Here is a 19,687-nt window from a genome sequence, read left to right on the forward strand (position 1 = left end):
TCTCCAAATACCATTCTTACAAGAGCCCCTTTATACACAGTTTTTACATACATTAAAATTTCATTACTATGGTGATAGTTTTGTTTTATTTGTAGTACACAAAGGTTTGAATGGCTTCTGTCCTGGGAGACAGGAGATGGGTTAAAACATGTGCTAAGTGCTGGCTGCTACTTCTGATGAGATGTCTGCCCGATTTAGTTGCATAATTAGAAGGTGTTAGTCCTTTTGTCTTTTAAGTTATGAATTATTAGTACAAATGCTAGGCCTATATCCTCTAAATAAGTTAAATATTATACCTGAACTTAATAAAAGAATAAAGGATATTAAACTGATTACTGCAGCTGGGTTGTGAGATTTATTCACCATTTGCCGGTATGAGCTTCATTCATTCATGGAAGCACTGTTTTGTCAGTTAGTTTCTTAAAGGGATAATGGCCCAGTTATAAGGTATTTAACAGGTACTTAGTCTCCTGGACCTGAGTAGATTATTATTAAGGACTAATTGATATTATGATGTTTTGGGGAGACTTGGTAGGGATGGTATTGTTCTGTATGAGATGGTTGGTGAGGGCTGATTTAATATTTATTGTTCTGTATTCTGAGGTAAACACTGCTTATAATGTACAGTAGAACCTCAATTATCCGAACGAGGTGGGCGGGGAATTTTTTTCAGATAACTGGAAATGAGTGCTAATTTATGAGCGCCGGTTATCCGCAATGCACGCCATAATGCATTTGAGTGATAACTGAATGCTGAGTTACCTAATGCTGTTCTTACGGGACCTTGAGATCTTGTTTGGGTAATTGATGTTCAGATAACTGAGGTTCTACTGTAATGGGTTTGAAAGTTGTTTTTAAATTTGGATACTACAGTAAATAACGGGGTTAGTAAAGAATTATGAATGGGCTAGTGAGTGAGATAATAAAGATAGCCTATCTCATAACACAACAGCGCCTCCCCCTTTTTGATTGAAATTAAAATTTTTCGTAGAGACTTGGGGATTGTATTGTTCTATGCTACAATTATTCAGAGATAAACACTGCTTGGAGTAAGGGCTGATAAGGTGCAAAAATGCAGTACAAAGAAACCTAGGTTACCCGGTATTTGATTATCCAAATATCGGATTATCCAGCAAGATCACAAAGTCCCAATACTTGGCTAAACTGTTATCCGGCATTTGATTATCTGGAATTCGATTAACCAAATGAAATACTCCCCGCCTGTGTCCTTTGGATAATCGAGGTTCCTCTGTAATGGGTTTGAAAGAATTGTTTTTAAACTTCGATACTACAGAACCGGAGTTTCATGAGTGAATGAAACAGTGTTATAGTAAATAACAGGTTAGATTAGATCACTTACAGTGTGGAAACAGGCCCTTTGGCCCAACAAGTCCATACCGACCCTCCAAAGAGCAACCCACCCAGACCCATTCCCCTACATTTACCCCTTCACCTAACACTACGGGCAATTTAGCATGGCACGGGGAGAATGAGCAAACTCCCCACAGACAGGTTGCCTGAGGCGGGAATTGAATCCGGGTCTCTGGTGCTGAGGCAGCAGTGCTTACCACTGTACCACCGTGCTGCCCACAGTTAGTAAATGGTTATGAATGAATGAATGGGAATACAGTATTAATGAAAATAGCAAGCTGGTGAGTAAGCTAATAAAGATAACCTATAACATAACATCCCATAACACAATATCCCACACTACTTCCTACCAAAGGCATAATCTCTCCCTCCTTCCCATGTTATATTCCACTTCTTTGCCTCTTCCAGCCTGTCCAAGATCCTCTGCCTTCCAGCTTGCTCAGCACTATCCACTCCTTCATCCATCTTTGTGTCATTTATAAACCAAGCAACAATACTCTCAGTGCCTTCATCCTGATTGTTAATGTATAAAGTAAATAGTTGTGGCCCAAACATGGATTCCTGTGGAACTGGCTGCCCTCCTGAAAAAGACTCCTTTATTCCCACTCTCAGCTTCTGCCAGTTAGACAATCCTCTATCCATGACAGTATCTTGCATGGGCTCTTAACTTATTCAGTAGCCTCTTTGTCAAAGGTCTTCTGGAAATCCAAATGGATCACACTGGCCTAACTTTGTCTAACTTGCTCATTATTACCTCCTCAAAGATTTCTAACAGATTTGTTAGGCATGACTTCTTAATGGCTTGTTGACTCAGCCCTATTTTGCTATATACTTCCAAATAATCCACAATCTCATCCTTAATAATGGACTCTCAAATCTTACCAGCAATGGAGGTCAAGCTAATTGACCTACAATGTCCTGTCTTCTGTCTCCTTCCTTTCTTAAACCAGGGTGTTACATTAGCCTTTTCCCAGTTCTCTGGGACCCTCTATGACTCCAGTGATTCTTGAAAGATCACCATAGCTTGTACAATCTCTTCAGCTATCTCCTTCATAACTTTGAGATATAGTCCATCCGTCTAGGTGATTTATCCACCTTCAGACCTTTCAGCTTCACCAGCACCTTCTCCTTAGTGATGGCCACGACACTCCGCTCTGCCTCCAACTTTTGAAGTTCTGGAATGCTACTGGTGTCTTCCACTGTGAAGGCTGATGCAGAGTACCTATTAAGCTCCTCCACCATTTCTTTTTTCACCATTGCTACTTCTCCAGCCTCACTTCGAGCAATCTAATATCCAGTCTTGTCTCTTTCTTACCATCTTTATATCAAAGAAAACTCTTGCAATCTTTTTTTCACAGTAGCTAGCTTACTCTCATACTTCATTTTCTGTCTCCTTATTGCTTTTTTTAGTTATCCTGTGCTGGTTTTGAAAGGCATCCCAATCCTCTGGCTTCCTCACTAATCTTCACCGTTTTAACTTGCCCCTTTCTCTTTAAGTCCTTGAACTTTATTGTCCCCTCCCACAGCCATGTCAGTATTTCTGGGTACTCCATGTTTAGTATTAAGACAGATCTAGACCTCACAATCCTTCCAATATTTGCAGGTGATCTGACATCCAGTACCGCATGAACAATAGTTTCCTCCATCTAAATAATCATAAGATAAAATTCATTTTTTCAGTCCTCAGTACAAATTCTGATCACTATCTCTCACTGTTGTAGTGTACCAGATATGGTAATTTAATTTGCGTCCAGCAAGCGCTCTCAAAGAGTAACGTGACAGTGATTCGGTAATCTGTTTTGGGATGTTGATTGAGGGATAATTGAGGACACCAGGGATAATGTCCCTCCTTCTCTTCAAAATAGTGTCACGGAGACCTTTACATCTAACTTAGTTCAGCTTTGCTTTAATGTCTCATCTTAAAGGTGGCACCTCCAACAGTGTAGTCTTTGACTCTCAATACTGTACTGAAGTATCAACCTTAATTTTTGTGCTCAAGTCCTACAGTGAGAATTAAACCCAAAACCTTGTAATTAAGAGACAAGTATGCTACGGACTGAGCCATGAAAGGGAGCAGGCATTGAATTCAGGGACAGAGACAGGAATCAAACAGGGAAGTCCAGATGTCCAACTGTCGAAGTGCTGTGACTGTGGTCCTCCGGACTAGTACTAGTAAGTACTTGACTGTGATGCCCTCAATAGGCAAATAGTTTTTTTTTGGATTTGCATGTAAAAAGTGACCACTTGGCAAGAGGCCTAACCACTGTCTTTAGAGCCAACATTATAGAATAGCTCGAGGAATGGAGGAAGTGAAATTCAAGCCTTTTTAAAAGACATTTTGGACCGGTGCCCATAACTCTGTTAATTTTAAAATAGTTATGGAGAGGGACAAAACTGGTCCTCCAGTTCTAGTTCTAAATTGGGGTGAGGCAAATTTTAATGGAATTAGATAGGAGCTTGCAGGGGTTGATTGGAGTAGTTTGTTTGCAGACAAAGGTACTGCTAGCAAGTGGAAGGCCTTTAAAAGTGAGGTGGCTAGTGTTCAAAGTCTGTATGTTCCTGTGAGGGTGAAGGGCAAAGTTTGCAGGAATAGGGAATCCTGGATCACGAGCGATATTGAGGTTTTGACCAGAAAAAAAGATGGACGCACAGCTCTGGTACAAGTAGCTGGGGTCAAGGGAATCCCTGGAGATATTTAAGGGATGCAAGAGTTTACTGGAGAAGGAAATCAGGACGGTGAAAAAGGGGCATGAGATCATCTTGGCTGAGAAGATTAGGATAATCCAAAGAGGTTCTTTAAGTGTATTCAAGGAAAAAGAATAACTAGAGAGAGAACAGGACCCCTCCAGGATCAAAGTGGACATGTACATGTAGAACCACAGGAGATGGGCGAGGTCCTTGATGAATATTTCTCCTCTCTGTTTACCATGGAGAAAGACAGAAGACTTGGGAACTTGGGGAAGTTAGTGGTCATACATTGGGGATAGTCCATATCACAGTAGAGGTGGTGTTGGATGTATTAGAATGTATGAAAGTAGTTAAATCTCCTGGTCCTGACCAGATGTATCCAAGACCACTGCAAGAGGCTAGAGTAGAAATTGCAGTGGCCCTAGCTGATATTTTTTCATCGTTGGCCATGAAAGAGGACCCAGAAGACTGGAGGATAGCGAATTTTGTGCCCTTATTCAAGAAGGGCTGCAAAGAAAATCCTGGGAACTTTAGGCCAGTAAGCATAACATCTGTGGTGGATAAATTACTTGAAGATTCTGACGGATAGGATATATGTACATTTGGAAAAGATAGGGTTTGATTTGGAGTAGTCACGTAGCTTTGTGAGTGGGAGATCATGCTTCACAACTGAATTAGAATTCTTTGAAGTGACCAGGAAGGTGGTTGAGAGCAGGGAGTCGTAGTTGATATGGATTTTAGTAAGGCCTTTGATAAGGTTCCACATGGTAGGCTTCTCTGGAAAGTTAAATCAATTGGAATAGAGGATGAGCTGGCAAATTGGATACATAATTGGCTTGATATTAGGAAGCAGAGGGTAATAGTGGAAGGATGCTTGTTGGACTGGAGGCCTGAGACTAGTGGAATGCCTCAGGAGGCGGTGGTGGGCCCAATACTGTTTGTTATCTATATCAATGATTTGGATGAGGGTGTACAAGGCAGGATTAGTAAGTTTGAAGATGACTCTAAAATAGGTGGTATCGTAGACAGGTGAGGAGGGTTATCAGAAATTGCAGCAGGACCTTGATCAGCTTGGGAAGTGGGCTGAGAAATGGCAAATGGAGTTTCGTATAGATAAGTGTGAGGTCTTGCATTCTGGAAAGTCAAATCAGTAGGAGTTTCATGGTGAATGGTAGGGCCTTAAGGAGTGTTGTGGAACAGAGGGATCTCAGAGTTCAGGTTCACAGTTTTCTGAAAGAGGAGTCACAGGTAGACAGGACAACGAAGAAGGCTTTTGGCACACTGGCCTTTGTTGGAGGGAAAATCACCAGCCTTTGAGTCAGAATCTGGATTCAATGACAGAGTTTATTGTAAAAAGAAACTGGAGCTCCAGGGAGAGAGGTGTCCGCCAGCACGGCTGTCAGCTGAGAGCCTTCTCTCTCTCTCTGAGCACATGGCATGATATTTTATACATTTCATGGTATAATAGTTCACGTATCGAGTCTTTGTTTTATACAGCATGGTTTCTTTACTGAAAACATTACGGAGTCATTGTCAGTTTCAGCAGCTACTTGGAAGTCCATAGCTGCAGTTATTGGTTGTGATCGTTCTTCTTGAGAAGGAAGATTGTTTTCCATTCCTGCAAATCTGAAGTATTAACACATGTATACAAACAGTCTCAGGTAGTTAACATTTCTATTGAAGGTGGTGGCTGGACTCAGACACTTCAGCAGGCAGTAGACGTTACTGATGTGTATTCTCTTCCCCCACCCGCCTTAAACTAATCATCAATGCTCTGTATCTATTGTGTTGGTATCCTGTTAGCCTCAGGCAGTATCTGTGTATGCTTTGCTGTACTGTTCCGTGTAATGACTCTGGCCATCTTGTGTGCTAAGTGACCAACTTATTCGCTCAATGGCCATCTTGTCTGTGTGCCCCGTGTCAGCATGCCCCATGTCATCTCCCACTTCACCTTCGTCAGTTAGGGCATTGAGTTTTGAAGTTGGGAAGTTGTGTTGCAGTTGTACAAGACATTGGTGAGGCCGCGCTTGGCGTGTTGTGTTCAGTTTTGGTCACCTTGTTATAGGAAGGATGTTATTAAACTGGAAGGAGCGCAGAAGAAATTTTCAAGGATGTTGCCAGGACTCAAGGGACTGAGTTATAGGGAGAGGTTGGACAAGCTAGGACTTTTTCTTTAGAGTGTAGGAGACTGAGGGAGGATGTTATAGAGGTATATAAGATCATGAGTGGTATGGATACAGTGACCGCACTCAGTAGTTTTCTCAGGGTTGGGGAATAGAGGACTAGAAGGCATCAGTTTAAGTTTAGAGGAGAAAGAATAAAAGGGAACCTGAGGGGCAACATTTTTATGCAGAGGATGGTATACACATGGAATATGCTGCCAGCGAAAAAGATAAGAGGTGAGAGCTCAGAAGAGCCAGGAGGAGACATGAGAAGTTGTTGGCAGATAGGATCAGGGTAAACCCTAAGGCTTTCCATAGGTATTTAAGGAATAAAAGAATGACGAGAGCAAGATTAGGGCCAATCAAAGATAGTAGTGAGAAGTTGTGTATGGAGTCAGAAGAGATAGGGGAAGCACTTAATGAATATTTTTCGACAGTATTCACTCTAGAAAACGACAATGTTGTCGAGGAGAATACTGAGATACAGGCTACTAGAATAGGTGTGATTGAGGTTCACAAGGAAGCGGTATTAGAAATCCTGCAGAGTGTGAAAATAGATAAGTGCCCTGGACCGGATGGGATTTATCCTCTGATCCTCTGGGAAGCCAGGGAGGAGATTGCTGAGCCTTTGGCATTGATCTTTAAATCGTCATTGTCTACAGGAATAGTGCCAGAAGACTGGAGGATAGCAAATGTGGTTCCCCTGCTCAAGAAGGGGAGTAGAGACAACCCAGGTAACTATAGACCATTGAGCCTTACTTCAGTTGTTGGTAGTGTTGGAAAAGGTTACAAGAGATAGGATTTATAATCATCTAGAAAAGAATAATTTGATAAGGGATAGTCAATGTTTTGGGCATGAGTTCACACCAACTAGCCACGAAACGACACGACCAGCTATCCTTAGTAGCCACACACAGAGATGACAAGCAACATGAATTCGACTGGGACAATACTACTATTATAGGACAAGCCAAACAGAGAACAGCCAGGGAATTCCTAGAGGCATGGCTCTCATCCACAGATTCAATCAATAAGCACATCGATCTGGACCCAATATACCGACCACTGCAACGGACAGCTGGAACTGACAACCGGAAGCGGCAGATTCAAACCACTACAAATGCCGGAGGAAAGATTACAGAAGCGCTTCACAGAAGGCTCCCAAGCACTGAGGATGTCACCTAGACAGGGGATAAAACGTCTGCAACACAAATTCCCAGCTCGGCGAACAGAACCACAACATTCTTGGTAGTGTAGATGAGCAGAGAGATCTGTGTCCAGGTACACAAATCCTTGAAAGTTGCCACCCAGGTTGGTAGGGCTGTTAAGAAGGCATACAGTGTTTTAGCTTTTATTAATAGAGGGATTGAGTTCCAGAACCATGAGGTTATGCTGCAGCTGTACAAATCTCTGGCGCAGCTGCACTTGGAGTATTGTGTACTGTTCTGGTCACCGCATTATAAGAAGGACGTGGAAGCTTTGGAAAGGAGATTTACCAGGATGTTGCCTGGTATGGAGGGAAGGTCTTACGAGGAAAGGCTGAGGAACTTGAGGCTGTTTTCTTTGGACAGAAGAAGGTTGAGAGGTGACTTAGTAGAGACATAAGATAATCAGAGGGTTAGATAGGGTGCACGGGGAGAGCCTTTTTCCAAGTATGGTGACGGCGAGCATGAGGGGGCATAGCTTTAAATTGAGGGGTGATAGATATAGGACAGATGTCGGAGGTAGTTTCTTTACTCAGAGTAAGGGTATGGAATGCTTTGCCTGCAACGGTAGTAGATTCGCCAACTTTAACTGCATTTAAGTCGTCATTGAACAAGCATATGGACGTACATGGAATAGTGTAGGTTAGATGGGCTTCAGATTGGTATGACAGATCGGCGCAACATCGAGGGCTGAAGGGCATGTACTGCGCTGTAATGTTCTATGTTAGGTGGGCACATTAACAACATTTAAAAGTCAGTTGGATAAATACATTGATAGGAAAGGTTTAGAAGGATGTGAGGAGAAAGTGAGGACTGCAGATGCTGGAGATCAGAGCTGAAAATGTGTTGCTGGAAAAGCGCAGCAGGTCAGGCAGCATCCAAGGAGCAGGAGAATCGACGTTTCGGGCATAAGCTCTTCAGGCTTTAGAAGGATGTGAGCCAAGTGCAGGAAAATAGGATAAGCATTTTGGTCGGCGTGGACAAGTTTGGCCAAAGAGCCTATCTCTGTGCTGCAGGATTCTACGAGCCTGTGATAAGCCTATTTATTTAAATGCTGGAGAACTAATATTCGCCATAATTCCATTTTTGAAACAAACCAGGCTCTACTTTGACAACCGAGTGATTATTATAGTCGGATATTTTTCTCCTTTCACCTCTCCTTTTAATGCTTTTGCTTTCATTTGATCCTAGTGAGAGAACCGAATTGATGAAGCACTGGTTGCTGTGTAGGCTGTTTCTTGTGCCTTCTTCCGAATGGCTGCACCGGAGATCAATGATCCAAATTGCTATCCACTCACTGGAGTAGGATGGGCCTCAAGCCAGAGCACATGTCCAAAGGAATATCAACTGGTATGTCTGTACATTTGACTGGATTACAGTCATTATGATTTCAGCTCACAATTTTTTGGAATGAATAAACATGAAATCTTACCTGAGCATTTGTAATTTAAATCAAATATTAGATTAGATTGCTTAGTGTGGAAACAGATCCTTCGGCCCAACAAGTCCACACCGACCCACCCAGACCCATTCCCCTTCACCTTCACCTAACAATACAGGCAATTTAGCATGGCCAATTCACCTAACCTGCACATTTCTGGACTGTGGGAGGAAACCGGAGCACCTGGAGGAAACCCACGCAGACACAGGGAGAATGTGCAAATTCCTGAGGCAGGAATTGAACCCAGGTCTCTGGCGCTGTGAGGCAGCAGTGCTAACCACCAATAAGAGCCCACTAATAAGAGCGTTCAGAGTCTAACACATGACACCGCGGAGACACGAACCCCATGCCAGCTGCTTAGACCACTCTGCCAAGACAACAGGCGACAACTTTGTTTTTGTCCATCTTAACAAAATCTGTGGGCAGCACAGTGGCACAGTGGTTAGCACTGCTGCCTCACAGCACCAGAGACCCGGGTTCAATTCCCGCTTCAGGAATTTGCACATTCTCCCTGTGTCAGCGTGGGTTTCCTCCAGGTGCTCCGGTTTCCTCTCGCAGTCCAGAAATGTGCAGGTTAGGTGAATTGGCCATGCTAAATTGCCCGTATTGTTAGGTGAAGGGGAAAATGTAGGAGAATGGGTTTGGGTGGGGTTGCGCTTCGGCAGGTCGGTGTGGAATTATTGGGCTGAAGGACCTGTTTCCACACTGTAAGTAATCCAATCTTAAAAAGGTCAAACATCCTAATACCTGTGCTGGTTCTTGGCTGAAAAAAACAATATAGGGCTGGTATTCAAACTCGGACTTATTGTAATACCTTGTACTGATGATTTTTAGGGCTTTCATTGTTTATGGGAACATACCATTAAAAAAAATCAATTTATTACTATTTTCTAATGAGTAAAAATATTGTGGGTCTTGATCATATACTTTGGACTGATCGATCCATGCAAAACTGAGGGAGTGTTGTGTTGTCAGTGCTGTGACCTCTGGATGAACGGAAGCTCTTTTGTTAAACCAAACTCCTGCACATTCCAGTCACTTAGTTGGATGTTAAAATCTGGTGACATGTGATTCAAATCAGTAGATATACTGATGCACTGTTTCTTGAACTATTCCAGTCTGGGTGGTGAAGGTAATCCCCACAGCCATTAGATGGGAATCCCAGGGTTTTGATTCAACAACAACAACAATGAAGGAACATGTCAGGATGGTGTATAATGTGGAAGGAAAGTTGTAGATGATGATCCTGATTCCCTGGCAGTTGTTGTCCCTCCAGCTGGTTGAGTTTGGGAGATCTTGCTGAAGATGTTTCCATCAAAATGGAAGGCACTGCTGCCATGTTGCACCTCTGATGGATGGATTACCAGCCAAGCAGGCTATGATATTGTAGACTATGTTGAGCTACTGCCATCCAACTAATGAAGAGTTATTCATCACACTGATGACTTAAGCCATTCAGATGGAGGAGGAGTCTGGAAGGGAATTTTTGAAAAACTGCTAGAGTCCATACTGAATTAAGCTAATAAATCAGGGACTATTCAGGACCAGTCTAGATTTCTAAAAGACAAGCATGTTTGATCAACTGTTGAATTCCTGGAAAAAATAAGTAAAAATAGTGGATGTATTTTATCTGAGGGCAGACCTTGGCTTATAACAGTCTTTGTTATCCTCTATTCTTTGCTAGTATTTTCATTTGCAAATCAAATTTCAATTTTCAAGCAGTCTAGTATTGATATTCTTTCTCATTCTCTTATTCTTTGAGATCTTCCCTCCATAGTTTCTCTCACAGGTGTGCTTCCTCTTGCAATGTGCCCTAGCTTCCTTTTCCTAACATTGTTCAATAATTTTTTGTTCACTCCATTTCAGCATGTTATTTTCTTCTGTCTAGCTGATCCTTTCCATTTTCCTTCAAATGCACAATTCAAAATTATGTACCTAGTTGGAGGTTTCCTTTCATAATATCCATGTTTCACTTCCTTAGAAAACAACGCTCAAAATTGAGATCTTCAGTTGGTTTTTAAGTTGTTTATTCAGCTTTCCGATGACCAGCCATCTCCTACCAAATATAGCCTTTCCCATTGCTGACCTTGTTCTTATTTTAACATTACACATTTCATCTTCAGACCTTATGCTTCCTAAAATTCTTGAATTCTTGCCCTTTTCCCAGTAGTCTCCTTCTAAGAATACATAAATCTTGATGATTTTGAAAGTTGTGCTACTTTGGTGTTGACATGTTTACTTTCACTCTAAAGGTCATGCCTATTACTATTCAATCTGCCAAGGCTTGCAATCCTTCCTCTGTGATTGTTACAAGTTCTTTGTTTGTCACTGGCTCTTCAATGTCTATGCAGAAACAATGATTTAAAGGTGTGTTTGAAGAAACAGAATCTTGGGCAGATGATAACATCAGTTAGATTTGCAGATGACAACTTGCAGCAAGCACAGAAGGTTTAGTGAACTTGTAGGCAGACCAGTAAACAGCAGACAGGAAACTTGGATGCAAATGTGGTTTATAGATTTTCAAAGTACATTAATACTGCCACATGCAAGGAACACTGCAAATATAGTGGCACTTGGAGTTCAGCGGTGTATGGTCATGTAAATAGAGAGCAAAAGTGAAGTTTTGAGAGTCAAAGCATCTGGAATGAGGTGATGTACCCCCAGCAGTCTCAAAGAGGCGAGTCGGAGTAAACCAAGAAAATTCAACAGGAAGGATAAAACACAATGAATTCTTAGATATGAGTGAACTCGTTTCTTTCCTGTTCTTTAAATTGAGAAATGATGATCAGGAAATTTCAGTTGCTGATTCTATGTGAACAGCTCCACGAAAGTGTCAGATATATCCAACAGTTAAGGTTGCAGATTGACTCATGGAATTGTGAGATTGTTACTGTCCCAAAGACATGGTTGCGAGAGGAACAAGACTGCCAACTCAACATTCAGAGATACAGAATCTTAAGACCAGACAGGACAGGGGAGTGTATAAAGAGAATGTGGTGTCATTATTTATTAAGGAGAGATGATATTGTGGAAGGGTCTTCAAATGAGGCTTTGTGGATACAGCCTAGAAGTAAGAAGGGGACAGACACACTGCTGGGATGTCCAAACAGTTAGTGGATAATAGAGAAGCAGATATGTAGTCAATTCATTGGGTACTTAAGAATAATAAGGGTAGTCTTTTATCTTTTTATGGCGAGGTGATGGCCTAATGGTATTTTACTAGACCATTAATCCAGAAACTCAGCTAATGTTCTGTGGACCTAGGTTCAAATTTCCTTACAACAGATGCTGGAATTCAGATTCAACTGATGACTATAAAATCATTGTCGATTATCAGAAAAACCCATCTGGCTCACGATCGTCCTTCAGGAAAAGAAATCAGTCATCCTCATCTGGTTCGGCCTTGCCTACATGTGATTCTAGACCCACAGCAATGTCATTGAATCTCAACTGCCCTCTGAAATGTCCAGCAGCTTGCCAGTGATGTCCATGTCCAATGAGTGAATTTTCAAAAAAAAAAACCTGCAATAATTGGAATACTCATAACGTAAAGTGTTTAGAGGGGACAGATTACTTGAAATGTGTTCAGGAGAGATTTTTATATCTGGACATCTCACTATAGGAAAGATGTGATTGCATTGGAGGGGTGCAGAGGAAGTCCACCAGGATTTGGTCTGAGGTGGAACATTTCAATGTTGAAGAGAGGCTGTATGAGCTTGGGTTGTTTTTTCCTTTGGAGCAGAGAAGGCTGAGGGGGACCTGACAGGTATGTATAAAATTGAGGGGCATGGACAGGGTGGATAGAAAGCAGCTGTTTTCATTAGTTGAAGGGTCAGTAACCAGGGGATGTTTTTGTAAGGTAAAAGGTGTGAAGTTTAGAGGGAACTTGAGGAAATCTTTTTCATCCAGAGGATGGTGTGGATCTGGGATGCACTGCCTGGAAGGGCAGTTGAGGCAGGAAATCTCAACCTTTTTAAAAGTACTCTGAACATTTTAGGTGTCATAACATTCAAGGCTATGCATCAAGTGCTGAAAAGTGGGACAAGTGTAGATTTTAGCATAGTTTTAGTCAGTGCAGATTGACATGCTGAAGGGCCTTTTCTGTATTCAGTGATTTCTCCATGTGAGTTTTATTTTGCATCATGAGAATTCTTAGACATTTGACAACTCTTCAACTACCACCAGCGCCTCCAATTACATCATCTATATCCTTTGTATTCTAGATTGTGACAACTACAGATGGCTCCTCCGCAAATTTTGCAAAGGGCTTTGGCCAGAAATCCAATTGTTATCTGTGTGTAAGCTCACTGCTGAATAAAGAGGTAAGTTAATATATACTCCCTCAGCTGGGCACCTGTTTACAGCCCGTGGCATAGAAAAAGTGCAATATTTCAGAAGAATAAATTTGGTGCAACTGTTGAAATTAATTCAAGAGAAAGCAACCTGACTTGAATCTCATTTATCTTGTGATCTTCCCTGTCAGTGCCACCCCAACCTCCACATTCACTACCTCGTCCCTGCATTTCAAAGGCTGAGACATTTTGTTACAGCAACAATAACTATGAACGAAAAGCGAATTATAAACTCTAGCACTGACTCATGTTGCTTGAAGTTCTGGTTGTATCGTTTAGGCTGAGTTAACCAATTTCTGCTGAACTCTTGGTGATAGTCTCACACTAGCCTCTGCATGCCAAAACCAGGGAGGCAAATCTGTCCAGAATCCCATTTTCTGATCCTTCCTGGGAAAGTTTTTTTTATATTATTAAAGGAACCAAAAGAACTGTGGATGCTGAAAATTGGAACCAAATACAGAACTTGCTGGAAAAGCTCAGCAGGTCTGGCAGCATCTGTGAAGAGAGCCTCTTATATTCAAGACAATCTTGGGGTTACTTCCACCATACCTGTTGTCAGATGCCCTGCTAGGCATGCATAAGAAATCTTTGTAGTGTTTGTGTCAGTGGGGGTGATGGACAGATACTGTGATTGGTGGAGTTGGGTTACGAGAAGATTGGCACAAAATTAGCACCTTCAAGGAGAAACTGAAGGAAACAAATAATAAATCTGCCCATGACTGTGGGTTATGGACTATTAGTCAATGTTAAGACACTCTCAGTAGTGTCAAGAAATAATAAAGTTTGCAAATATTTTCAGTGCAGGTCTTAGTGAGGACATGATAATGTAACACTGCTGCTGTGCCCTGTTTGCAGAACCCTCAAGGGGACATTGTCTCAGATATCCAGTTACTTCCAGATAAGAACCCTCTACCATCAGGATATGCCTTCATTTCTGAATTCCTGGATCCCAGTGAGTATTTCTGATAACAAACATAAGGATATTGGAATGTGGGGCTGTCACTGATCTTGAATGTACTTATTTAAAGTTGAGGGATTTTCTTGATGAATTCACAGAATGTGGAGATTCAACTCAATACCTCTCACAATTTAAACCTGTTTTGTAGCTGAACTCTTGACAGTTCTCTGCTCTCTTGAAGTTGAGAGAAGTTGAATCTGTCTTTACGACACCACTTTGACTTGGTGTCAGAAATTTGAAGTTGAAACACTTTTTCTTTCCAAGCTCTCATTGACAAATGATGCTTGCGTATCTATTTTCTCCTGCTTAATTTTGTCTCCATGAACTACCTTGCACTATCTTGCTACGACGGAGACACTAAATGGAGGCAAGCAATTGTCATTTATCTTGTAACTTTCCGTGAGCTGCAGTGTAGCTGACTAATCCGCGCAGGATTATCTATTTGTGTTCACTTGCCATATGTCCATGTGTATCCTGCCTGCAGAGAACACATTGCTTGTTCTGATTTGCAGAGTTACAGATGTTAAATGCTGTTAAGTGGTTAAATTGGGCTTGGAGTAACAGCTTACAAATTGCAGACCTATGAAATCTACATGGGACAAAGCAATAAAGAAAAATGTTTTGAGAGTTAGATTTTTGGGGCTCAAAGACAAAGAGTATTCCCTTACTTAGACACTAAAGCTTGATACATTAAGACTTAATGATTAGCTAAGTGTCTCTATCTGTATACGAAGAGGACACCAGCAAAACCAGCAACTTGCAACAAATTGAACACGTGCAGGTTTAAAATGTTCCATTCTGTCAGCTGGTGTGCTCAGTAATTCTCACCAGTCACAAAGTTCTTGGAGAGCTGATGGGCATCAAAGCGATCAGAATCTAGGGTGACCCAGACATATACAAGACCCTAAAACATGGTTGGATTGATCAGAGGGTCCCTGTGTTCACCTTAATTTAGTACACCCGAGTGATTTTTCTCAGACTCTGGAACAACCAGCTGGACCCTTTGCCCTCTGAGGCAATGACTAAAGAGGAGGAGCAATCACAAGAAATGCACCTAGCATCTTTAGAAGCAGCACCTTCAGGCATTCAGTTGTATTATTGTATTGTTCAGATACATGAAAGTCATTTCAATCACTCCATCGAACTGGCATGAGATTGGGATAATGAGTGATTCTGGAATTGCAGTATGCAACATTCTCACCTGGAACCCAAAAGTCCACTGGTGTTAGGCATGTGGATTCCTACACACTGGATTCACCACTGATGACTCTTAACCCTATGATTCATTTGCTGATTTGCAGGTTAAATAATGGTTGCCATTTTTCTTTCCCCAGAGGTCATTGTGTCTAAAAAGAAACGACTGTGTGTTAAGACAGTCCCGTTCGGTGGAGCTGACTCTGCTGTTTTTGATATCAAACTGACTGGAAAAAGCAAGCAGATTGTACCTTTGTACACATGCATAGGGTAAGCAAAACCTTTGATCAGTATCAATACAACATTTTATGCTACACAACCAAGTGGACTTTTAGCATGGTTGAAGTACATTTCCACAGTTTTTACTGATCTTTATAATATATTTATTGCCTCTAGATTTAACGTTTCCTCTGAAAGACAAATTAGCCCATACTCTGTACAAGAGCCACTTTCTATCCTAGCCTCTTTACTGGACGAGTGTTCAAGCTAATTACAAGCACACCCTGAAATACCATACCTTCAAGAAACATCGGGGTGATATCAGGGGCTGCACTAGCATGCTATGGTGTGCAGCCTCGCCAACAGCAATTCCTCAAAGCAGAAAAATACTTTATTAATTTTAAGTCCACAATCAATTTATATTCCACGTTTCTGGTTCCCTGACTGTCCTCTGATTTTTGCATTAGTCTGTTTCCAGTAAGTGTATTTAACCAAACACCTTCAGTTGTTAGATTTTCTGATCCCCAGTTATGAATCTCACTGTGACTAGTCTGATTTACTTAACCTTGGGATTTGAAGGGACTATGGATAATTTGAAACCTTTGACATCCTGTGCACTTTATATTTGCCATTTCCGTGGTTATTATTTATTTATCACACATCTGCATATTTACACCTGTGTGCATCTGTTTCTATTGAGTATGTTCTGTGTTTAGTATAGGTCTGTGTTCTGTGTTTATTCATTATTATGTTTTGTTTTGCAGAGAACTGAGTGGGTTTGTCATCTGGTGTAGAAAAGGGAGGTTGGACAAGCCAAAACCTTTGCCCAAGCCAAGAAGTATTGCTCTTGATATCAGAGGGCTGTCACTGGAGAATGAGAGCTCAAGGTGCTTAGCACAAGCATAAATATGTTTCACAGAAAGCATGGCAAGTTTTAGCTTTGAATTATGATGCAGATTAGCAGATGAATGGAAGATAAAATGGGACAGAACAAAGATGAAGTGAAGCAATATATGTTCTGATCTTTGATAGTTCACTGGATCCTTTTAGAAAATCCCATCTGTTTTGTTTATCAATTAAATTCAGTTACAATAAAAAGCCTTTAAACTTCAGAAAGATTTATGCTGCAAAAAAGTGTAAATTCAGACCCGGCAGTGACTGAGTTGAAAGTCTGACTGGCATAAAGCATTCATTAGTGTCATACATCATAAAAATCCTAAAATTAATCTGTCTTTCAATTGCTGTAGGAAAAGGGAAGAACTTGATGTAGCCCCAGTACGACTTAGCAAGAGGCGCACTACCCTGGAGCACAAAGATTCTGTGTACAGTGCAGAAAATATTTATGGAATCTCCGGTAAGATTGGACTCCAATTGTCCCGTCCACCTCCCAGTTAGACAACTCCCTCACTACTTGCCCTTCTTGTAAACCTCCCACCCCTAAATAAGTCAATACCCCAAATAAGTCACCAGTCATCTTACACCCAACGATTTCTGTTCTATTTTCTTGTTCTAGTTAAAGAAAAACTAGAGCATCAGAAGTTAAAGTCAAGCTATTGACTATTTGATGTATAATTTCAGTTGCATCACACTGTGAACTTTTTTGTTATAAATTCTGTGTCTTATGATCTTCTACTTCACTACCACCTGATGAAGGAGCAGCGTTCCAGAAGCTAGTCCTTCCAAATAAGCCTATTGGACTATAACCTGGTGTTGTGATTTTTAACTTTCTTAGACTTTGAAGCTGAAAGAATTAGTGCATCAATGAGAATGTATGTAGTCTGTTTGGGTAATTATATTCAATGTGCTGGTTAGTAATATTCAGTAGTTTACTACACTGCTCTTTACTTAAGAGTTATAGAGATAAATAGCAAGGAAACCCATCCACGCCGACCAGATATCAGAGATAAATCTAGTCCCATTTGCCAGCATTTGGCCTATATCCCTCCAAATGCTTTCTATTCATTTAGCCCTCCAGATCATTTTTAAATGTTATAATTATACCAGCCTCCACCACTTCCTCTGGCAGCTCCCTCCATATATGCACCACTCTTTGCGTGAAAAAATTGCCCTTCGGGTCCCTTTTTAAATCTTCTCCCCTCTCACCTTAAACCTATGCCGTCTAGTTTTGGGACTGCCCGACTCCAGGGAAATGATCTTGTCTTTTTACCCTATCCATGCCCCTCATGATTTTATAAACCTCGATAAGGTCATCCCTCTAGCCTCTGACGCTCCAGGAAAATAGCCTCCGCTTATTCAGCCTCTCCCTGTAGCTCAAACCCGCCAACCCTGGCAACATCCTTGTAAATCTTTTCTGAACCCTTTTAAGTTTTCACAACATCCTTCCTATAGGAGGGAGAGCAGAATTGTACACAGTATTCCAAAAGTGGCCTAACCAATGTCCTGTACAGTCTCAATATGACCCCCCAACTCCTATACTCAGTGCAGTGCCCAATAAAGGCAAGCATATCAAATACCTTCCTCACTATCCTACTACCTGGGACTGCACTTTCAAGGAACTCTGAACCTGCACTCCAAAGTCTCTTTGTTCAGCTACACACCCAAGGATCTTACCATTAGGTATGTAAGTCCTGCCCTGATTTGCCTTTCCAAAATACAGCATCTCATGTTTATCTAAATTAAACTCCATCTGCCATTCTTTGGCCCATCTGATCAAGATCCCATTGTAATCTGAGGTAACTTTTTTGCTATCCACTACACCTCCAATTTTGGTGTCATCTGCCCACTTACTGACCATACCTCCTATATTCACATCCAAACCATTTATTTAAATGACGAAAGCACTGATCCTTGTGGCATACTATCAGTCACTGGCCTCTAATCTGAAAAGCAACCCTCCACCACCACTCTCTGTCATCATCTTTTGACCTAGTTCTCCCTATATTCCATGTGACCAAACCTTGGTAACCAGTCTATCATGAGGAACCTTGTCAAACAAGGTCCATATAGATCACACCCACTGCTCTGCCCTCAACCCTTTTCAATACTCATTCAAAACTTAGTCAAGTTAGTGAGGAGTGATTTCCCCCCGCGATTTGTCTGATATCACGCCTTTTTTTTGAGACTTTCAATTGTTACAAATGAGAGGTGTACTACACAATTTCAAAGGACACTTAAAAGTCAATCACATTGCCATTTTTACCTGGTCTGGTCTTATCTCCAGACCCACAGCAGTTCCCTTCTCTAAAGGAACATATTCAGTGTTGAAATGTTACAATATATTGTGTTGTTTTTCAATGGTACAGACTGCTGTAAATCCCTGTTGATGTCTTCCTGCAGGTGCCCAGTACTAATATTGTAAATTTCCAAATTAAGAGCCATGCTGAGATACTATCCCTAATCACTCCTCGCCTTTCTAAATGTGTGCAAGTCCTGTCCCTCAGAATCCCCTCCAACAACTTGCCCACCATCGATGTCAGGTTCACCAATCTGTAGCGCTCTGACGTTTCTTTACCATCTTTCTTAAATATTAGCACTAAGTTGGCCAACCTCCAGTCTTCAGGCACCTCACTCGTGGCTATCAATGATACAAGTATCTCAATCAGCAAGGGGTCCAGGACTCATTTTCCACAGAATTCTAGGGTACACTTGATAAAGTCTTGGGGAGTTATCCAACTTTTTTGCATTTTAAGACATCCAGCACCATGACTTCTGTAATATGGACATAGAATCATAGATCCTTACACTGTGAAAGCAAGTCATTCGGCCCATCAAGTCCACATCAACCTGCCAAAGAGCATCCCATCCAGACTCATCTCCCTACCCTATCCTATCCTTGTAACCCTGCATTTCCGGGTCATTATAGTCAATTTAGCATGGCAAATCTACTTAATTTGTACATAGTCATAGAGATGTACATAGTCATAGAGATGTACAGCACCTTTCGGTCCAACTCGTTCATGTCAATCAGGTATCTAGTCCCATTTGCCGGCACTTGGCCCATATCCTTCTAAACCCTTCCAATTCAAATACCCATCCAGATGCCTTTTAAATGTTGTAATTGTACTATCCTCCACCACTTCCTCTGGCAGCTCATTCCATACACGCACCACCCTCTGCATGAAAAAGTTGCCCCTTAG

At 41.5% G+C, this 19,687-nt stretch overlaps 1 protein-coding gene across 1 annotated transcript in view; it reads left to right on the forward strand.

Moving 5' to 3' along the window:
- mvb12a (multivesicular body subunit 12A) overlaps positions 1-19,687 on the forward strand; it is a 37,761-nt gene that overhangs the window by 14,310 nt on the left and 3,764 nt on the right. Inside the window, exons 2-7 of the mRNA XM_043694663.1 lie at positions 8,618-8,776; positions 13,091-13,189; positions 14,075-14,171; positions 15,512-15,641; positions 16,355-16,477; positions 16,838-16,944. Of these exons, the coding sequence (XP_043550598.1) occupies positions 8,681-8,776; positions 13,091-13,189; positions 14,075-14,171; positions 15,512-15,641; positions 16,355-16,477; positions 16,838-16,944 (652 nt within the window). The 5' untranslated portion in view covers positions 8,618-8,680. The remainder of the gene's footprint in view (positions 1-8,617; positions 8,777-13,090; positions 13,190-14,074; positions 14,172-15,511; positions 15,642-16,354; positions 16,478-16,837; positions 16,945-19,687) is intronic.

Source organism: Chiloscyllium plagiosum, chromosome 8, assembly GCF_004010195.1.
Source record: "Chiloscyllium plagiosum isolate BGI_BamShark_2017 chromosome 8, ASM401019v2, whole genome shotgun sequence".
NCBI classification, from domain to species: domain Eukaryota; kingdom Metazoa; phylum Chordata; class Chondrichthyes; order Orectolobiformes; family Hemiscylliidae; genus Chiloscyllium; species Chiloscyllium plagiosum.